We start from the raw sequence: 17,237 nt of genomic DNA on the forward strand, positions 1-17,237 counted from the left end.
TTGCATTGATCACTGAGGAAGGCTTTCTTATCTCTCCTTGCTATTCTTTGGAACTCTGTATTCAGATGGGTATATCTTTCCTTTTCTCCTTTGCCTTTCGCTTCTCTTCTTTTCACAGCTATTTGTAAGGCCTCCTCAGACAATCATTTTGCCTTTTTGCATTTCTCTTTCTTGGGGATGGTCTTGATCACCACCTTGTGTACACTGTCATGAACCTCCATAGTTCATCAAGCATTCTGTCTATCAGATCTAATCCTTTGAATCTATTTGTCACTTCCACTTATAATCATAAGGGATTTGATTTAGGTCATACCTGAACAGTCTAGTGGTTTTCCCTACTTTCTTCAATTTAAGTCTGAATTTGGCAATAAGGAGTTCATGATCTGAGCCACAGTTAGCGCCCAGTCTTGTTTTTACTGAATACATTTTTAAATTTGTTTAAATTAATTTATAAATTTTATTATTATTTTTGGCCACACTGAGAAGCTTGTGGGATCTTAGTTCTCTGGCCAGTGGTTGAACCTCGGCCCTCAGCACTGAAAACACCAAGTCCCTTTAAAATATAACTAAGATCTGATACAGATAAATAAATAAAATGTTAAAAAAAATTCCAGTCACTCCAGATCCTCAGGCAATGCTGACTGACATTCTTCCCTGTAGATGAGTCTTGTGTGGCCTAGAATTTCATATAACAATACTTACTCTTTGTGTTTGGTGTCTTTCTTTTAGGGTCCTATTACCATCCTTCTGTGCTATTGCATATGCCACTGATTCATTCTGTTTGGTGCTGAGTGGTATCCTGTTACATTGATTTGCCACCAATTGCTTCTCCATGGCACATGTTGCGAGATATTATTGTTGTCAATTTGTTGCCTCTCATTCAAATCTACCCTTCATTACCTGCTCTCCGATAGCTGGATAGCCCCCTTTACGGATTTCTCCTTCACAGTGAGAACAGCATTAAGCTGTGTCAGTAGATGGCAATGGAGGGACACCGCAGGAAGAAGCTTTTCCTGCGTCTCACGTGCTCCGTTTCTCTTGCAATTGCCCTGCTCCCAGAGGCAGATGCCTGGCAGCATCTATTAACATTCTGCTCCAGCTGTGTGTCCAGAACATGCCTGTGAACTCACAGCTTGTGCCTACCTCACTAGAGCCTCCCACAGTGGACTCTGTGGTCCTCAGGGATCATCCCAGTGATGAGCAGGCTTCTGATTCCCTGTGCAGCCACCTGCCAGCCTCCACCCAGCAGCTCCCTGGAAGGCTGTTTCCTCCAGACATGGGCACAAGTGTCCTAAGCCTACACCACTCCGCCTGCAAGTAGGCTCCTGACCTGGACTCTCCAGGGTCTCCCTGGCAGCCTCTGCCATCAGTACCCTAGAGGGATGTTTCCTACCAGCCTGGAGGCTATGGATCAGGCCTGGCCTGGGTTCCTAGCACACCTCATATCACGACACATGTTTTCCAACAAATTTTGAGTGCCAGCTTCAAGGAGAGGTTGTCTTTTCAATTTGTTCCTTCCTTGGACACTCCCTCAGCTTCAGAATATTCTGTATATTTCTCCTATCACCTTCTCTAACACTTGAAGAGTTAATAATTTTTAACATTAACATTCCCTTGTTCAAGTAACTACGTGGTCTCTATTTTTTGATCGACTCCTGACAGCTACATTAGGCGCTTGTGTTGTTTCCAACGTGGGGCTATTATGAATAAAGTTGCCATGAGTGTTTTTGTCTTTGGGTAGACATAGCCTTTTATTTTTCCTGATAAACAGCTAGAATTGGAATTGCTGGGTCTTGGGGTAAGTGTATAAGAAAGTTTAAAGGAATTGCCAAACTGTTTTCCAAAGTGATTATACCATTTTATGTTTCCATCAAATTGGCAATTTGTATAACTTCATTTGTGACCCATCTGTTTGTCTTTTGCCCATTTTTTTTTACTTTGTCTTATTAAGTCATCATCTTATTATGAGTCATAATGGTATATTTCAAAGAGGAGAAATTTTAATATTGATGAAATCTGATTTATCTTTTGATTTCTACTTTAGGGTTACTGCTTTTTATGTTCTAAGAAATTGTTGTCTACCATAAAGTTGTGAAGATACTTTTTCCTGTATTTTCTTGTAGAAGTTTTATGATTTTAGCTTTTATATTTAGGTCTATGAACCATTTTGAGTTAATTTTTGTGTCTATCATGAAGGGTTCATATTTTGCACTCCAATACCCAGTTATTGCATCACCGCTTGTATAGATTATTGGATGACTTGGCACCTTTGTCAAAAACTATTTCCACAGTGTTCTGTCCCATCTGATAGTGTTCTGTCCCATTGCCCTATCTTTATGCCAACACCATTGTTACTCTATAATCAGTCTTGCAATCAGATAATAAAATCTTCCAACTCAGCTCTTCCTTTTCGAAAGTCCTTTAGCTATTCAAGGTCTTTTGCATTTCCAAATAAATTTTAGTATCAGCATGCCAATTTCTTCAGAGAAAACCTGTTGGGATTTTTACTGAAAGTGCACTGATTCTAGAGGTAAATTTGGGAGGAATTGACATCTTCACAGTATAGTGTCTTCCAGTCCATAAACACAGTATGATTAACTATCCATGTCTTCAGGTTTTAATTTTTGTCACACTACGTCTCTGTCCGTCCTTCTGCAATCACATCTCCTTTTGACCACAGCTGGGAAGTTTTCCACTTTTAAGACCTGGATCATTAGACTGGGCCCATCCACATAATTCAGGCTAATCTCCCTATCTCAAAGTCCTTAATTTAGTCATATCTACAAAGTCCCTTCTGTCATGTAAATTAACATAGTCACAGGTTTTGGGCATTAGGATGTGGGCATCTTCAGGGGGTTCACTTTCTGCCAGCCGCACTTTACCACAAATAATGTCATGATGAATATTCCTTGTACATGTGCCTTTAATGGAGATATATACAAATGTATAGGTCATAGGATCTGCATATAATTAGACCAGGTAATGTCAGCTTGCTCTTCAAAATGGCTACACCGATTATACCTCCATGTCCTTGATGTCCTTTGGCATTATCAGTTTTCTAATTTTTACCAATTATTATTAGTATAAAGTGGTATCTCATTATTTCTTTAATTTGCATATCTCTTATTATAATGATTCTGAGGCTATTTTCATATGCTTATCAACTTTTGGAGTCTGCCTGTTTATTTCCTTTGCCCATTTTCCCATGGAAGTTGTTACCTTTTTATTGTTGATTTGCAGGACTTCCTTGTATATTCTATAGCTGATATTAGCTAGGGGCTCTATGGCAGCTGACTACATGAAGAGATGTCTTTCTCTTTCATTATACTGCTGATATTTTCTTAACCTCAGAGTCTCTTTCCAGTTAAAAAGTAGCAGCCCCATGCTTGTGACTCATCTGATTGCACAGGGATGGCTGGTGAATACAGACAAAGTGCAAAGACCTGAATTATCCACAAAATACAAGTATACCCCTGACCCACCACCCCTAAATGAGTACTGATACAGACTTCAGGGATATTAACTCAGGGATAGGGACAGGCTTGTGAATCAGACATGGCCAGTTACTCAGAAAGGTTTGGTTAAGGCCTTTGGCAATGGCAAAATAAGAGGCCCCTTGGACTTCTGGTCCCAGCTAGGGAAGGGGACAGAACCACCATTGAGACAGGAATCCTGCTCTCAACCTATGGGCCAGGAGGCTAACTCAAGTCCTACAAACTATAACTGGACATCCCAGGAGTGATTGTGAATGCCATGTGAACCCAGAGGCAACTAGTCAACACCATCTGAGTTCAACTGTTTACTACTGAAGGACTGTTGCCAACTGTTGGTCAGGATAGTAGCTCATTTTTTTGCTATCATAGGATCTGCCCCCAGGGAAACATTATAAAATGGCCCTGGGATTGGCAGGTTAGCTCCTGGTGGTTTGGGTCTGTCACCCGATGAGGAGTAGAATTAGAAAGGGACTTAGAGATTTCACCTATCTTCTTCCCAGCCCCACCCAAGATGACTAAGGTAATTAATCTGGAACCCTACTAGGGAAAGATGCTCCCCCCTCCCCATTCTACTAACTCTGTGCCATTGTTATACCACCTCTCCGGACTGGGCACCAGCTATGGGGACAGAGGTGGACCGCTGCTGCTGCTAAGTTGCTTCAGTCGTGTCCGACTCTGTGCAACCCCATAGACGGCAGCCCACCAGGCTCCTCTGTCCCTGGGATTCTCCAGGCAAGAACATTGACTCGTGGGTTGCCATTTCCTTCTCCAATGCATGCATGCATACTAAGTCACTTCAGTTGTGTCCGACTCTGTGCGACCCCAGGGACAGCAGCCCACCAGGCTCCTCTGTCCACGGGATTCTCCAGGCATGAATACTGGAGTGAGTTGCCATTTCCTTCTCCAAGAGGTGGACAGATGATATGGTATTTCAGGCCAGGAGAAACACCTCAGGCAGGAATGGTATTATCTCAGAATGCAGTTTCTGTTTTTATTTTGTATAATGGTCATGATCTCCCCTGTACTGTGCCTGTTAAACATCTCACATTTCCTCCCTAGCCTGAGTGGAGGGAATCTGTTCACGGACTGCGTGATAATGGTGGCTTCACTGTGAAATGAGTTAGACTGCTACGTCTGCAGCGATTTTCCATGGAAGAGTGACCCAGCTAATGTGACCATGTAGGGATGACTGACAACTCTCACCTTCCTCCTGTCCTGCATGCCAAGTGCCTGGCTCTAAAATTGCCCACCTCTTGGCAATCCCTGTTTTTAGTGTACCAGGTATCTTACTCTTGATACCCTCTAGTTGCTGATGTCTGTATGGCCTTTGTGGTATTTGGTTGCAGAGCACCTCTACATACCTGATCCCAGGGATATCATGGAAGAGAGCTGGACCAAGATTGTCAGGGTCCAGCAAGGTATATAGGTGTAGTATATGGTCAGACCACCCAAGATGGCTGTTCTCTTGCTCTCTGTACACCCAACCCTGCTCCACCAGGGCCTGCCTCACTCACATGACTATCCAATCCTCTTAATTATAGGGCTTAATCAGGAACTGCTTGCCTCCTGCCCCAGCCATAGTCTCCCTGGTAACTGATCACATCATGCCCCCATAAATGGTAGCCTCCCTCTCCTCTCAGGTAGCGAAGATTGCTGCCATGTCCTGCTAGTCACGTACAGTGGGGTGCCACTCCAGGATCTTTTGCTTTGGATGTGTGATATCCCCTGTCCAATAAACTGCTGATGATTCTGGCACTGTCTCCAGACTCCTCTTCCCTCTGCAGGCTAGGCAGCTACAAGGCTTGCAAGTCTGTGGAGTGCAACCCAACAGCAGGGATTTCTTTCTTTTTTTGTCCAGATAGTGAAAGTGTCTCTAATACATATTTTAAACAATCCACTTTTCCTCATTGTTTTAAGGTACCCCCTCATTATATATTAATTTCCTAGTTATATTACATACCAATCCCTGAATTTTCTCTTCTTTAAACAGAAGTTGATCTAACCATTAATAGACTTATATTATTGCACATAAGTTGTAGAGGAAGTTTACTTAACATACCAACTGAAATTTTTAGCTTGTGTTGAGTTTACAGATCAACTTGGAAAGTTAATATCTTTATATTAAACTGCCTTATCCAAGAACAGGGAATGTCTGTTCATTTATTCAGATCATCAACTCTTAAGAATTTGAAAATTCTCTCTATAGAGGTCTTATGTATTCTTAATTATTATTTAATAATTTGAATTGCTATTGTGGATAATGTCTCATGTTTACTGGGTATAGCTGTTACAGAAAAAAAAAAAAAATGCAACTGATTTTGGTAGAGTGATCTTGTATCCAGCAACCTTGTTGCTGAATACTCTCATGAGGTGTAATAATTGTTCTTCTTAATAAGGTAGTAATCAAATTATCTATAAATGATAGCTTTATCTCTTTTTCAATCCTTCCTCTATTTTTTTGTTTTTATGGCTTTGTACAGGATTCCCATACAACTGTGGTGTTGGAGAAGACTCTTGAGAGTCCCTTGGACTGAGAGGAGATCCAACCAGTCCATCCTGGGGGGAGTCGGTCCTGGGTGTTCATTGGAAGGACTGATGTTAAAGCTGAAGCTCCAGTATTTTGGCCACCTGATGCGAAGAGCTAACTCATTTGAAAAGACCCGATGTTGGGAAAGATTGAAGGCAGGAGCAGAAGGGGACGACAGAGGATGAGATGGTTAGATGGTCTCATGCACATAGGTGTCATAGATTTTCAAATTCCGCTGGTGACCAGTTTTTTAATCTCCCCTCTTGATTTGGGGCTTCCCTAATAGGCTGTGTGTTGCAGCTGTTTCAACTGTAAGCCATTAGAGCCCTGTTTGTAGGGGATAAGTTGTGGGGCAGAGGAAGCCTTCTATAATATGATTGCACCTCATTCTTTTAATGGGTCCATTTCCCTGTGTCATGACTTTCACAAGTGTTTTTTGAGCTTTTCATCCCCTCTTAGGTGAGAGAGGAAATCTAGGGGGCCCCTGAGTGGGGAAAATGCCCTCCCCCAGGGTTGGGTCAGTTCAGTTCAGTTCAGTCGCTCAGTCGTGTCTGACTCTTCACAACCCTATGGACTGCAGCACACCAGGCCTCCCCGTCCATCACCAACTCCCAGAGCTTGCTCAAATTCATATCCATGGAGTCGGTGATGCCATCCAACCATCTCATCCTCTGTCGTTCCCTTCTTTCTCCTGCCTTCAATCTATCTCAGCATCAAGGTCTTTTCCAATGAGTCAGTTCAGTGTTTTCCCTGGACAGTAGGCCTTTGTCATGGAGGAGACTCTGGATGTTTTTCAGAACTTTTACCCTCTCCCTGAAAAAGACCACTAGATTTTTCTCAGATCTCTACTGTGGGTGCCTAGAAAAAAAGCCCATAAAAGTATGCACCCTTGCCAGCCTCTAACTGTCGATCATACCCAAAGTAGTTCACACTCAGCCTCCAGAAATTTGTTAGTATTAACATTTAAGTGCTCCCATCAGGTTTTGGCTCCAGCGGGTTCTCCTGGTAATCACAGACTAGCTCTAATTCTCTGTGTGTGCTCTCCAGATTTCAAGGTAGCAGTTTGCCTTCCAACATCAGTTCTCTGCCAGGTCCAAGAAACATCATTGATTCTTCTTCTGTTGATCTTAGAGAATACATTAAATGTTTTCATTAACATAACATTTACTACAGGCTTTTTGGTGTATGTGTTGTTCAGTTGCCCAGTCATGTCTGACTCTTTGTGGCCCCAAGGACGGCAACACACCAGGCCTTCCTGTCCCTCACTGTCTCCCGGAGTTTGCCCAAGTTCATGTCCATTGCATCAGTGATGCCATCCAGCCATGTCATGCTCTGATGCCCTCTTCTCCTTCTGCCCTCAATCTTTCCCAGCATCAGGGACTTTTCCAATGAGTCGACTGTTCGCATCAGGTCACCAAAATACTGGAGCTTCAGTTTCAGCATCAGTCCTTCCAACGAGTATTCAGGGTTAATTTCCTTTAAGATTGACTGGTTTGATCTCCTTGCTTGAGAGTTTGAGAGCCTCCAATGGACCGTCGGAGTCTTCTCCAATACCACAGTTCGAAGGCATCAATTCTTTGGCGCTCTGCCTTCTTTAGGGTCCAGCTCTTACAACTGTACATGACCACTGGGAAGACCATAGCCCTGACTATATGGACCTTTGTCGCCAGAGTACTGTCTCTGCTTTTCAACACATCGTCTAGGTATGTCATCACTTTCTTGCCAAGAAGCAAACATCTTCTGCTTTTATGGCTGCAGTCCCGATCTGTAGTGATTTTAGAGCCCAAGAAGAGGAAATCTGTCACTACTTCCACTTTTTCCCCTTCTATTTGCCATGAAGTAATGGGGCCATATGCCATGATCTTAGTTTTTTAAATATTTAGTTTAAGCTAGCCTTTTCACTCTCCTCCTTCACTCTCATTAAGAGGTTCTTTAGTTCCTCTTTGGTTTCTGCCATTAGAGTGGTCTCTTATCAAATCAAGAAAGTTGACAATAGTTTTATTACAAATAGAATTAAACCGTACAAAATGCTTTTTCTGCATCAGGATAATTATTTTCCTCTGTTAGTCTATTGATGTGGTGAATTACAGAGAACTTTTCTATTGAATCACCCTTATATTCTGGGAGAAACACCAGTTGATTGCACGTGTGTGTGTTCAGTTGTGTCCAACTCTTTGCAGCCCCGTGGACTGTAGCTCACCAGGCTCCTCTGCCCATGGACTTTTCCAGGCAAGAATACCAGAATGGGATGCTCTTTTCTACTGCAGGGGGTACTCCCAACCCAGGGATTGAACCCACGTCTCCTGCATTGGCAGGCAGATTCTTTACCACTAGCACCACCTGGGAAGTGCAGGTGATCATGATTATACCATTTTTAATACACTACTAAGCGTCATAGTTTCTATGTAGGATTTTTGAATCTACTTGATTCCATTTGTATTTTCTTAGTATTTACTCTAGATTTTAGAATGGATGCTTAAGATTGAAGTTATTCAGTATCTTTCACCTCCAAGAACATTCCAAGGGCCAATGTATGTGCTATCGTTCTCTAGTATTTTAGTTCATGACTATATTTAATTTTAAAAAGGATTATTAGTTTTATAATCTGTATGTTAATAGTTACTAATCTTATTTCTTTGCTCACATTTCTTTCTTACATTTCAGCCATTCCATCATTTCTTTACAATGGCAAACACAGTAAATGCTATGTGCCAGACACTGTTCTGAGCACTTTAAACATATTACCTCACTTGAATTCCCCCAATAACCCTATGAAGTGTGTACCGTTTTCCTTCTGTTTGAAGAACATCTTTTCAGAATGTCTCTATGGATCTCAGTTTTGTTGTCTGTTCCTCTTTTCTTAATTTTACTCTCTTTAAAAAAAATTTTTTTTTTACTGGTTAGAAGCATGGAAGTTCTTAAAACCCATGAGAGTATATGAGATGTCTCAGAGAGCAGAAGTGGGAAAGAAAGAAAAGACAGAATGCTGGTGGGGGGTGGGGGCGGCGGGCGGGGTACCAGAGCTTAGATACAGGTCTCATGAGCCTTCCAACAAGAGGTGGTGTCCAGTGGAACTGCAAGGTTAAGGGCCAGAGCCGAAGCAGTGGAGTTTACTCTGAAAGGCTCTTGGCAGGCAGGTGCCAGCCTTTCTCCTGGCAAGCATGTGCTGTGACATTGCTATACTTTATCCATCTTCCATACCCCCAGATCCAGTCCTAAGAGGACAGTGGCACTGCCCAGAAGTGACTATATCCTTCCTTGAGGCAAGGAGAGAAAGGGGTATTCCAGGGGTCACAGCACTGGAGGTCAACAGCTACGCTTACTGCTTGTATCAGGTGTGGCTGAGCAAGGAGACTGCCCAGCCATGCCTGAGCAGAGCTTCTGGACCCAAGTGCTCAGAAAGCAGCAGTGGGTCAAGGGCAGCGGCCTCGGCTCCATTTAACCTTTTCCTCTATTTGGTTCTGGGCGCCCCTTGTGGAATATGTGGGAATAGAAGGCTTTGAGGGCCTGTAAGCAGGGATCCTGGGAACAGAACCAGAAAGCTGCCTGAAGCAGTCAGACTCTATGGCCCAGTGACACATTGTGACAAGATTTCCCAGATGCCCAGGTCAGATCTTTTTTTTTTTTTTTTTTTCCAGGTCAGATCTTTGAGGGGTTTTTCTGAGATGTACTTCTCTCTGCTTCTCAGCCGAGGCATCTTCCTCTTCCTTGTTTCAGTCCTCTGGAACTGTTTGCTCTCTCCTAGAATTAAGAACCATCTTCAGAAAGCAACACGTGAAACCATTTTCAAACTGACTTTAATAATTTTTTTTTTTTGGTGCTGCCCAAATACTGTACATGCAGAAGCCATGTGAAGGATTTTCTCCTCAAGGGAATTGGCAAGAATGTTGTAAGAAACAGCCGGTAGTCCTTCCCAGCCATCCACCTGCCACCTGGGAGCCACAACGAGTTTGGGAAGATGCTGCATATAGAAAATGTAAAAGGCTAACTGCTTCTTATCTAAACAGTGTGCTTGTCAGTCCCTATCCGCTCTCTCTCTGCAGGATGCATTTGGAAACTCTAAAAAAGGGGTTCTTGCCTGCTGTGAATTTACATTCTCAAGGAGTGGATGAAACAATCAGGCCAGCTTTTCCTAAGGAAGCAGCAGCCACTCTGCCTGTTGAGATGGTGTCTGCAAAAGGCATTCTGGAAAAAGAGTGATATATATATATATTTTTTATTCAAGAAGCAAAATACTTTGAAGGGAAATAAGTTCCCTCTCTCCTCCCATCAGAGAGCCTCTTCTTTTAAGATTCTCCCACAGATCCCGTTCTAGAAGCAGAGATGAGGACCGACCCAGCATCGTCTGCTGGTGGGGATACTGACCTACGCAGGATGCAGCTGAGGCTGTAACCTCACATCAGCACCTTGGAAATTGTCCATTGCAGACAACCCTTAATTATCTCATCACATAAGAGGAAGAGAACAATAAACCACGAGGAGGTGGAAGGAGCAGAGTCTGCTAGGATTCCCAGAGTTCTTGTCAGAAGCAGCATCTGGGCGTGGATGGGTGAGGACCTGTCCCCAGGGCTGGAAGGAACCAGCCTGTGAGACCAGGTGCCAGGTATATCAGGCTCACAATCCTCATCAGCTCCAGATCAGACTTTAAAAACCTGGAGGGAACCATGAAATAACTAGCAAATGCTCTGGTTTTGCAGATGAGGAAGCTGAGACCCAGAAAAAGGAGGAGACTTGCATAAGGTCACAGTTTCTCTGTATGTAACAGCCTTGGATTCTCTGTAGCCAGCTGTCCAGGCCATTGACCTTTGGGGCGGATGCTCTATTGCCTTTGGGATTCCCAGGGCCCATTTCTGTTTGCCAAGCTCTCTGGAACCCAGGCCCAAGGACCTTCCTGGCATCAATGTGAACTGCCTGGGAGGCTGAAGGCTCCTACCCTTGCTGGCCAAGTTTCCAACCAGAATGTAGGGAGGTTCTCCTGGAGCAGTAACACGCATGCTTTGTGGCGAGCATCCTCCCCAAGCCAGTCTGTGCCCCTGGAAGAAGGCAAGTTTCCCTCACAAGCACAGCCTTACTGGGCCCACAGAGGCCTGAGCTCAGGGTTGGGGGGAGAGGAAGTTGCTTTGCTACATGGAAAGATTAAGCCCTTTGTCAGAGAACAAGGTCCCGCCATGGGGCATGCCGACACCTGAGCCGCACGTGTGCGGCTCAGCTGGCAGAGCTGCTGCCCGAGGAGACCAAGTTGCTCTCTTTGGCATCACTGACATCACTCTGAGATGCTCAGGCACTCTTTCAAAATAACCCTTGCCCAGCAAGCCCAGGCCGATCCAGTCCCCATCAGGCCTCACTGGATCAGGCGAGGCACGCTTGCCCCTCAGTCTCGACTGTTTTTGTTTTGCCCCAATCTCTTCTGACCTGAGTGAAAAGCAGACTCAAGGGAGAAGGTAGGGGACGAGTCTACGTTCCTATCTCCTCCCTGATCATGCAGGTGGACAGTAGTCCCGTACAGGAAGCAGCATTTTAAGGAACCTCTTTCTGGGTCAGGATATTGGAGAAGAAAACTCTGGGGAGAGGAAGAAAGGGAGAGAGAAAGGAGCCGGCGGGCAGCAGGCCTCTCCCCCTCCCTCTCCTGGCAGCCACTGCAGATACCCTGCCGGATGGCCGGCCTCCTGGTCCTGAAGGACACGCCCCCCCTCCCCCGACGAGCAAAGGCAGCAATTTGTCCACAGGGTTACACAGTGCAGGAAGCAACCAAAGAAGCAGAAGAGCAGCCTTTCTGAAGCCCTGCTGCTTTCTGGGCTGAAGAAGATGGGGACTCAGAGGTTATCAGGAACTCTGGAGTCCCGGCTGGGGGGTGGGGGTGGGGGGCGGGAAGCCCAGCTTCTCCTGGGCTGCAGGGTGTGGAACAAGGACCCTGGTTGTGTGCCAGGGCTCCTGGTAACACAGTCTGAGATTGTGCTACATTTCATTTCCAAAGAAGTGCCCTTGCAGGGCTCTAGAGTCTTTAAAGGGGGCAGGAGGCTTCTGCTTTCCTCAAGGCTGGCAGTAAAGAACTCAGGCATGCTGGCCCTGGTGGGGGTCAGGCCCCAGGAAGAACCAGTGATCCCATGAGTGGTGAGCAAGAGGGGCAACCCTCTTTCTCGGCCCCCTGAAATGCTGCAAGTGCCTGGGCTCGCTGCATACTGGGAGCCTCCTTTCCTAAGAGTGCTGGGTTGGGCGAGAGACTGGGTGGGGAGTAGTTCCGGAGATGGTTTGACAAAAGAGATGCGATCCTTCAGGGAAGAACCAAGACTTGGCCCCATTCGCTGGAGTCTGATTCATACCAAAGGCCCATCACAGCTATCCCTTTAGGAAAGGAGTCTGTGAAGGAAGTGGGACAGATTGAACACAGCAGAAACATGAAGACAGATGCTCTGAATCATCTGTCATGGTTCCTGCCCACAGCCCGGCAGCGCTGCAGGGCTGGCTGTCTGTGCCACGTCTTCCACGAAACCTGCCTGAGCAGAGGGAGATGGAGTGACAAAAAGCCCAGCCTGGCATCAGCCCCAGGGTCCCCTGGGGTAAGGAGCGGGCATGTGGAGCTGTGACACTGCCTCTAACAGTGCCTGGGAGGAATCATGTTCCTTCCCTTCCCACCATGCCCTCCTCAAGGGATGGACGCTCCCCCTTCCAGGGAAGGCCAGCAGTCACAGTGCTCCCTCCTCCACTGGGACAGGCTTCCTCCAGAGCAGCCTCTCAGACAGGCCCCAGCATCCAGGAGGCCCAGACAGACCTGTAAGTCCAGCCACTCACCACCACACACATATGGAGCCTCACTAGACTTCATTCTCATGGGAGAAAATCCAGGTGGAGTAACTGGATTAACTTGATTTGGTACAAAGGGTTAACAATAATCCCCCAAGGTCGACTTGGGTGGGGAAGGACTGCCCATTAGTGAGGCGGAACCAATGGAGTGGCCCACCTCTAGGACAGGTCAGGCCACCCCTCTGGCTAGTATGTGCCCCCTGCTAGCCAACCTTCCCCGGAGGCAAGGGACCAGCAGCCACTCCCCAGCAGCAGCCTCAGCTGGTAGCTCCCCATCTTTTGTCTTCCTGGGTTCCTCGGGGAGGAAGGGTGACACCCTCTCTGAGAGCCTCATTCCCTGGGGGTGACCACACAGTCTGGGTGTCACTGCTCCATGCCACATCAGGAAAGATCCACACTGGACCTTGTGAGATGCCAGCTGGGAATCTATGGGTCACTAATAATCCCCCAACTCCAAAGCTGTTGAGTATCTGCACACCATTCTGAGGGTGACGGCTCTGCATCACCCATAGGACGTACAAATACTCTTCTGCAAGCGCGTTTCCTCCCTCTCCCCACCCTAGGATCCAAGACCAGAGAGCCCTTTGCCATAGACACATGAGAAATGCATTACCCAGTCCCAATGTCAGAAGAGAATTTCTGAGAAAGAGAAAACTCAACCCAGCTGTCTCCTCTCTCTCTCTCTCCACAAACACAACAGTTCCCGTCCGGCTCTGGCAGGAGTCAGCCCAGGCTCTCGTTTTGTTAGTTCTTATTGCCCTCACCCACATTTTGTCCGTGGGCAGTTTTCTTGGGAGGGAGGTGGTCAGGCCCTGGCTTCAGCCCCATGCGGATCCTGCCAGAAAAGGAAACCCCTTGGTGGAGAAGGGTCTGTCTCAGAGCCTCTGCCTCCATGTCCCCGCCTCAGCATCCATCCCCATGTCCACCTGGCTTTGTGATGAATGGAGTCCAAGCACCTCCCCATGGCTCCCCCCACGTATGTGGGTGAAAGTCATGCCGTGCTCGGGGGTGAGGTATGGGGAAGGGGCAGGGGGGCCCCAGACCTTGACCCCGCCATGTCCATCTCCTGGGCAACCTCTCGCCTTTCACACTAGACCCGAGGAGGCAGAGGGACAGATTTGGGCTCCCGAGCCAGACTTCAGGATTCCCAGCCGGCATCTCACAAGGTCCAGTCCAGGCCCTGGTGCCCACCCCCAGGGGCCCAGCTGTCCAATCAGGTCAGGGTTTGAGTGGCTTTGGAAAGCTCCAACCAGACAAAGGTGGAAAGACAGCAGAGACAGGTGTGGCGTCAAGAGCAGGCCCGGCTACTCTCCGGAGGGCAGCGGCAGAGGCGCAGGAGGCAGGGAGGCCGAGGGGGTGAGTATTGCTTGTACAGAGCTGGTGACTGTCATGGTCTATAGAGTGTAGAACCAGGCTGTGCGGGAGCCCAGAGGTTGGAGCTTCAGAAAGTCTGAGCTCTCAAACACAGACCCTGGTCTGGAAATGAGCAAAAAAAAAAAAAAAATAGAGCCCCTAATAGTCAGCTTCATGCAGCTAATCCCTGAAGGTTGGACAGGATTCTTAGAGCAAGTCAGTCCCAGCCCTCCTCCTTCCTGCCAGCAGCCCCGCCCTCCATGGCCCCTCAACAAGCCAGGCCCCTTCAGGATGAGCCCCGAGGGGCACAGGACCACCCTCAGAGCCTGGGAAGGACATGGGTGTTGTCAGGGGCTGCCCACTCTGGCGGACAACACCCCCTCTGAGGCCAACCTCTTGCAGGTTAAGACCATCCAGTCCGCACCTCCTGGGGTCCACTGGGATAGCTCCTTTGGCATGTCGGAAGCAAGGAGGCTTAAAGGGAGACGGGAGGTGAACAATGCAAAAGGAGGCACCCGCACTTCCTGCCAAGGTAGCTGGCCTGCAGCCCTGGGAACCAACACCCCCTCGGATCTCACTTTTAGGAAGGGGGAGGTGCCAGCTGGAGGGAGAAAGCGATCTCCAAGCCCTCAGCTCCCCAGCATCTTCTGCTCCCCGGGGCCCTGGCCAGGGCCCTAGGTGAGCTGCTACATGCTGTGGGTGCATTCGGTGGAAGAGCGGCTGGAGAGCTCGGTGGAAAGGAGGGTGTCAGGCTTCCCAGAGGGGCCTCAGTGTGGCCGGCTGCAGTGGACGCTACATTCCTCAAAAAAGAGCAGCAGTGCTGGGAGAGGCAGCAGTGGAACCAAGGACAAGACGGAAAACTCAGCAGAGACCACCAAGAACAGGCACGGGTGGGAACACGCAGGCTCTGCCCTGAGCCCGGGGCCAGGCGGGAGGAGCCAACGGCCGTGTCCCCCACTTCCACCCCTGGATTCAGCGGGGGGAGTCCTGGCCACACAATTCTCCTTTGGGTTTCTTTACAACGAGACACGGAGAGACATGGGTTTCAGCCCATATAGTCACCAAGACAGACTACACCCAGACAAATGAATAGATCTAACATGGTCACACACAGACACACACACACACAAACACACGTACACGCGCTAGAGTCTCCAAAGACAGCTGGGACAGGCCCAGGAGCCAACAGGCATGCAGCAGGGCAAGGGAGCCAGAAAGACGTGGAGACTATGTACAGGGGGAAGTGGGAGGCGGCCATGCCCCTTCTCACATCGCACCCGGCCTCTCCCTGAGGTCCTTAGGAGCACGAGGGGCTGGTGGCGCTCTCCAGGGAGGACTGGGACAGGCGCCTGGTGAGGGAGCCGAGCGTAGAGTCTGCCACGGAGGACGTAGGAAAGAGTTTGTACCAGCCGGTGACTGCGGCGCTCAGGTCCAGCTCGTCCAGCATGATCTGGGCCATGCCCATGAAGCACTTGTGATCCATGCGGCCGTAGTCTCCCCAGACGATCACCTGCCAGTGAGGGGAAGAGAGAGCAGCTGAGCCAGCTCTCCAACTCCAGGGCTGGGCGGTGGCCGAGGAACCGTGTAGAGACTGCCAGGGCACACGGGACTGCGAGACGCAGAACTCAGACTGACTTCAGGCAACAACTTATTAAGCACTTGCGGTGTGCCATGCTTATTAAGCATTTATGGTATGCATTATGGTGTACAGACTTTACATATATTCTCTCCATTGTTACAACCATCTAGGTAGAGGTGCTATACGGATCATTTCCACAAAAAGGAAATGTAGCTCAGAGCGAACAACTAACCCAAAGATACACAGCAGTTGGTGGCACAGCTGGGATTAGAAGCTGGCCCTGACTTCCAGAGCCTCCTAGCATCCAGGATGACAGGCTTCCAGAGCTGCAAGCAGGCTGAGAGTCCAGGACCCGGGCCACAGCTATCGCTCTGCTGCTGGATCATGATGATAAACATTACCACCTGGTGGAAGAAGGTGGTCAAACTCTGCTTCTAGGGGACTTCCCTGGTGGTCCGGTGGTTAAGAATCTGCTTTCTACTGAAGGAAGTGCAGGTTAGATCCCGGATTGGGGAGTTAAGATACCACATGTCTCTTGGCCAAAAAAAACCAAAACATAAGACAGAAGCAATATTGTAACAAATTCAATAAAGACTTTAAAAATGGTCCACATCAAAACAAAAAAATCTTAAAAAAATAAAACCTGCTTCTACCTACCAGCTGTGCAACCTGGGGGCAATCAAGTTATCCCCCCAAACCTTGGTTTCCTTATCAATCAACAGGAGGCAATAACACCTCATTAGGTTGTAACAAAAAATGGGTAAAGGGTATTAAAGTGCTGGCACAGGATAAACCGTAAGTAAATTTTAAATGACAGTCTGTAGTCTTTGAGAGTTGCCCCGCTCCCTGGCCTCGTGATGCTCACCTGCAGCACCTTGCCCTGCGGTCCCTCGTCAAAGAGCAGAGCCTGCTGGTACAGGGGGTCACAGGTCTTCTTGGCCACCTTTGTCTTCTTCTTGGCCAAGCAGGCCCCGTTCTCAAGTAGGTAAACTTTGATATAGGTGGCTGAGGGACGGAAGAGAGCATGATGGGGAGGGGTCCCGGGGAAACTGCTGTGGCCTGCCCCTTCCCCTAACTTCCACATGATCCTGGAGGGGAGCAGGGTAAGCAGGAGGAGCTGACCAGTGGACAGCAGGTGGACAAGATGGACTCGAATACCAACTCCTCCGTCCTCCCCTCCCATTCCTGCCCCCCACTGGCCTTCCAGGCAATCCATGACTCCACTGTTGAAAATACTGATTAGGTCAGTGGGGAGCCAGGACTTGCTAGACCCAGAGTTCAGCTGTGAATCCCTCCCTGGCAGGACCCCATTTCCAAGATCCCTCATCTCAGCTGCTCTGCCTCACCTGGGAGGGATTTGGAGCCAGGTTTGGGGGTCAGACCCCGAGCCTCAATCACTTCCACCTCCAGCTGGCCACTCCGGTCCATGATGGCAATGTGCACATCCCCTGCAAGGGAGAAGGAGGACCGTCAAGGCAGAGTC

General features: G+C 48.0%; 1 protein-coding gene across 5 annotated transcripts in view; it reads right to left on the reverse strand.

Moving 5' to 3' along the window:
• Window positions 1–9,629: 9,629 nt before the first annotated feature.
• The window catches only part of RIMS3 (regulating synaptic membrane exocytosis 3), a 42,486-nt gene continuing 34,878 nt past the window's right edge, over window positions 9,630–17,237 (reverse strand). For 3 of the 5 annotated variants that reach the window (XM_086381336.1, XM_086381342.1, XM_086381372.1), the window contains 3 exons: window positions 17,101–17,202; window positions 16,620–16,759; window positions 15,215–15,685 (listed from right to left, as the gene is read on the reverse strand). In XM_086381336.1, coding sequence (XP_086237462.1) covers window positions 15,473–15,685; window positions 16,620–16,759; window positions 17,101–17,202 — 455 coding nt within the window. In that variant the 3' untranslated portion in view covers window positions 15,215–15,472. Of the gene's footprint in view, window positions 9,763–13,405; window positions 13,658–15,214; window positions 15,686–16,619; window positions 16,760–17,100; window positions 17,203–17,237 lie in introns of those variants that run through there. The other 2 variants (XM_086381362.1, XM_086381351.1) reach the window with 2 other exon arrangements.

Source organism: Bos grunniens, chromosome 3 (assembly GCF_055505025.1).
Source record: "Bos grunniens cultivar Pamir isolate PY7600 chromosome 3, Bosgru_T2T1.0, whole genome shotgun sequence".
NCBI lineage: Eukaryota > Metazoa > Chordata > Mammalia > Artiodactyla > Bovidae > Bos > Bos grunniens.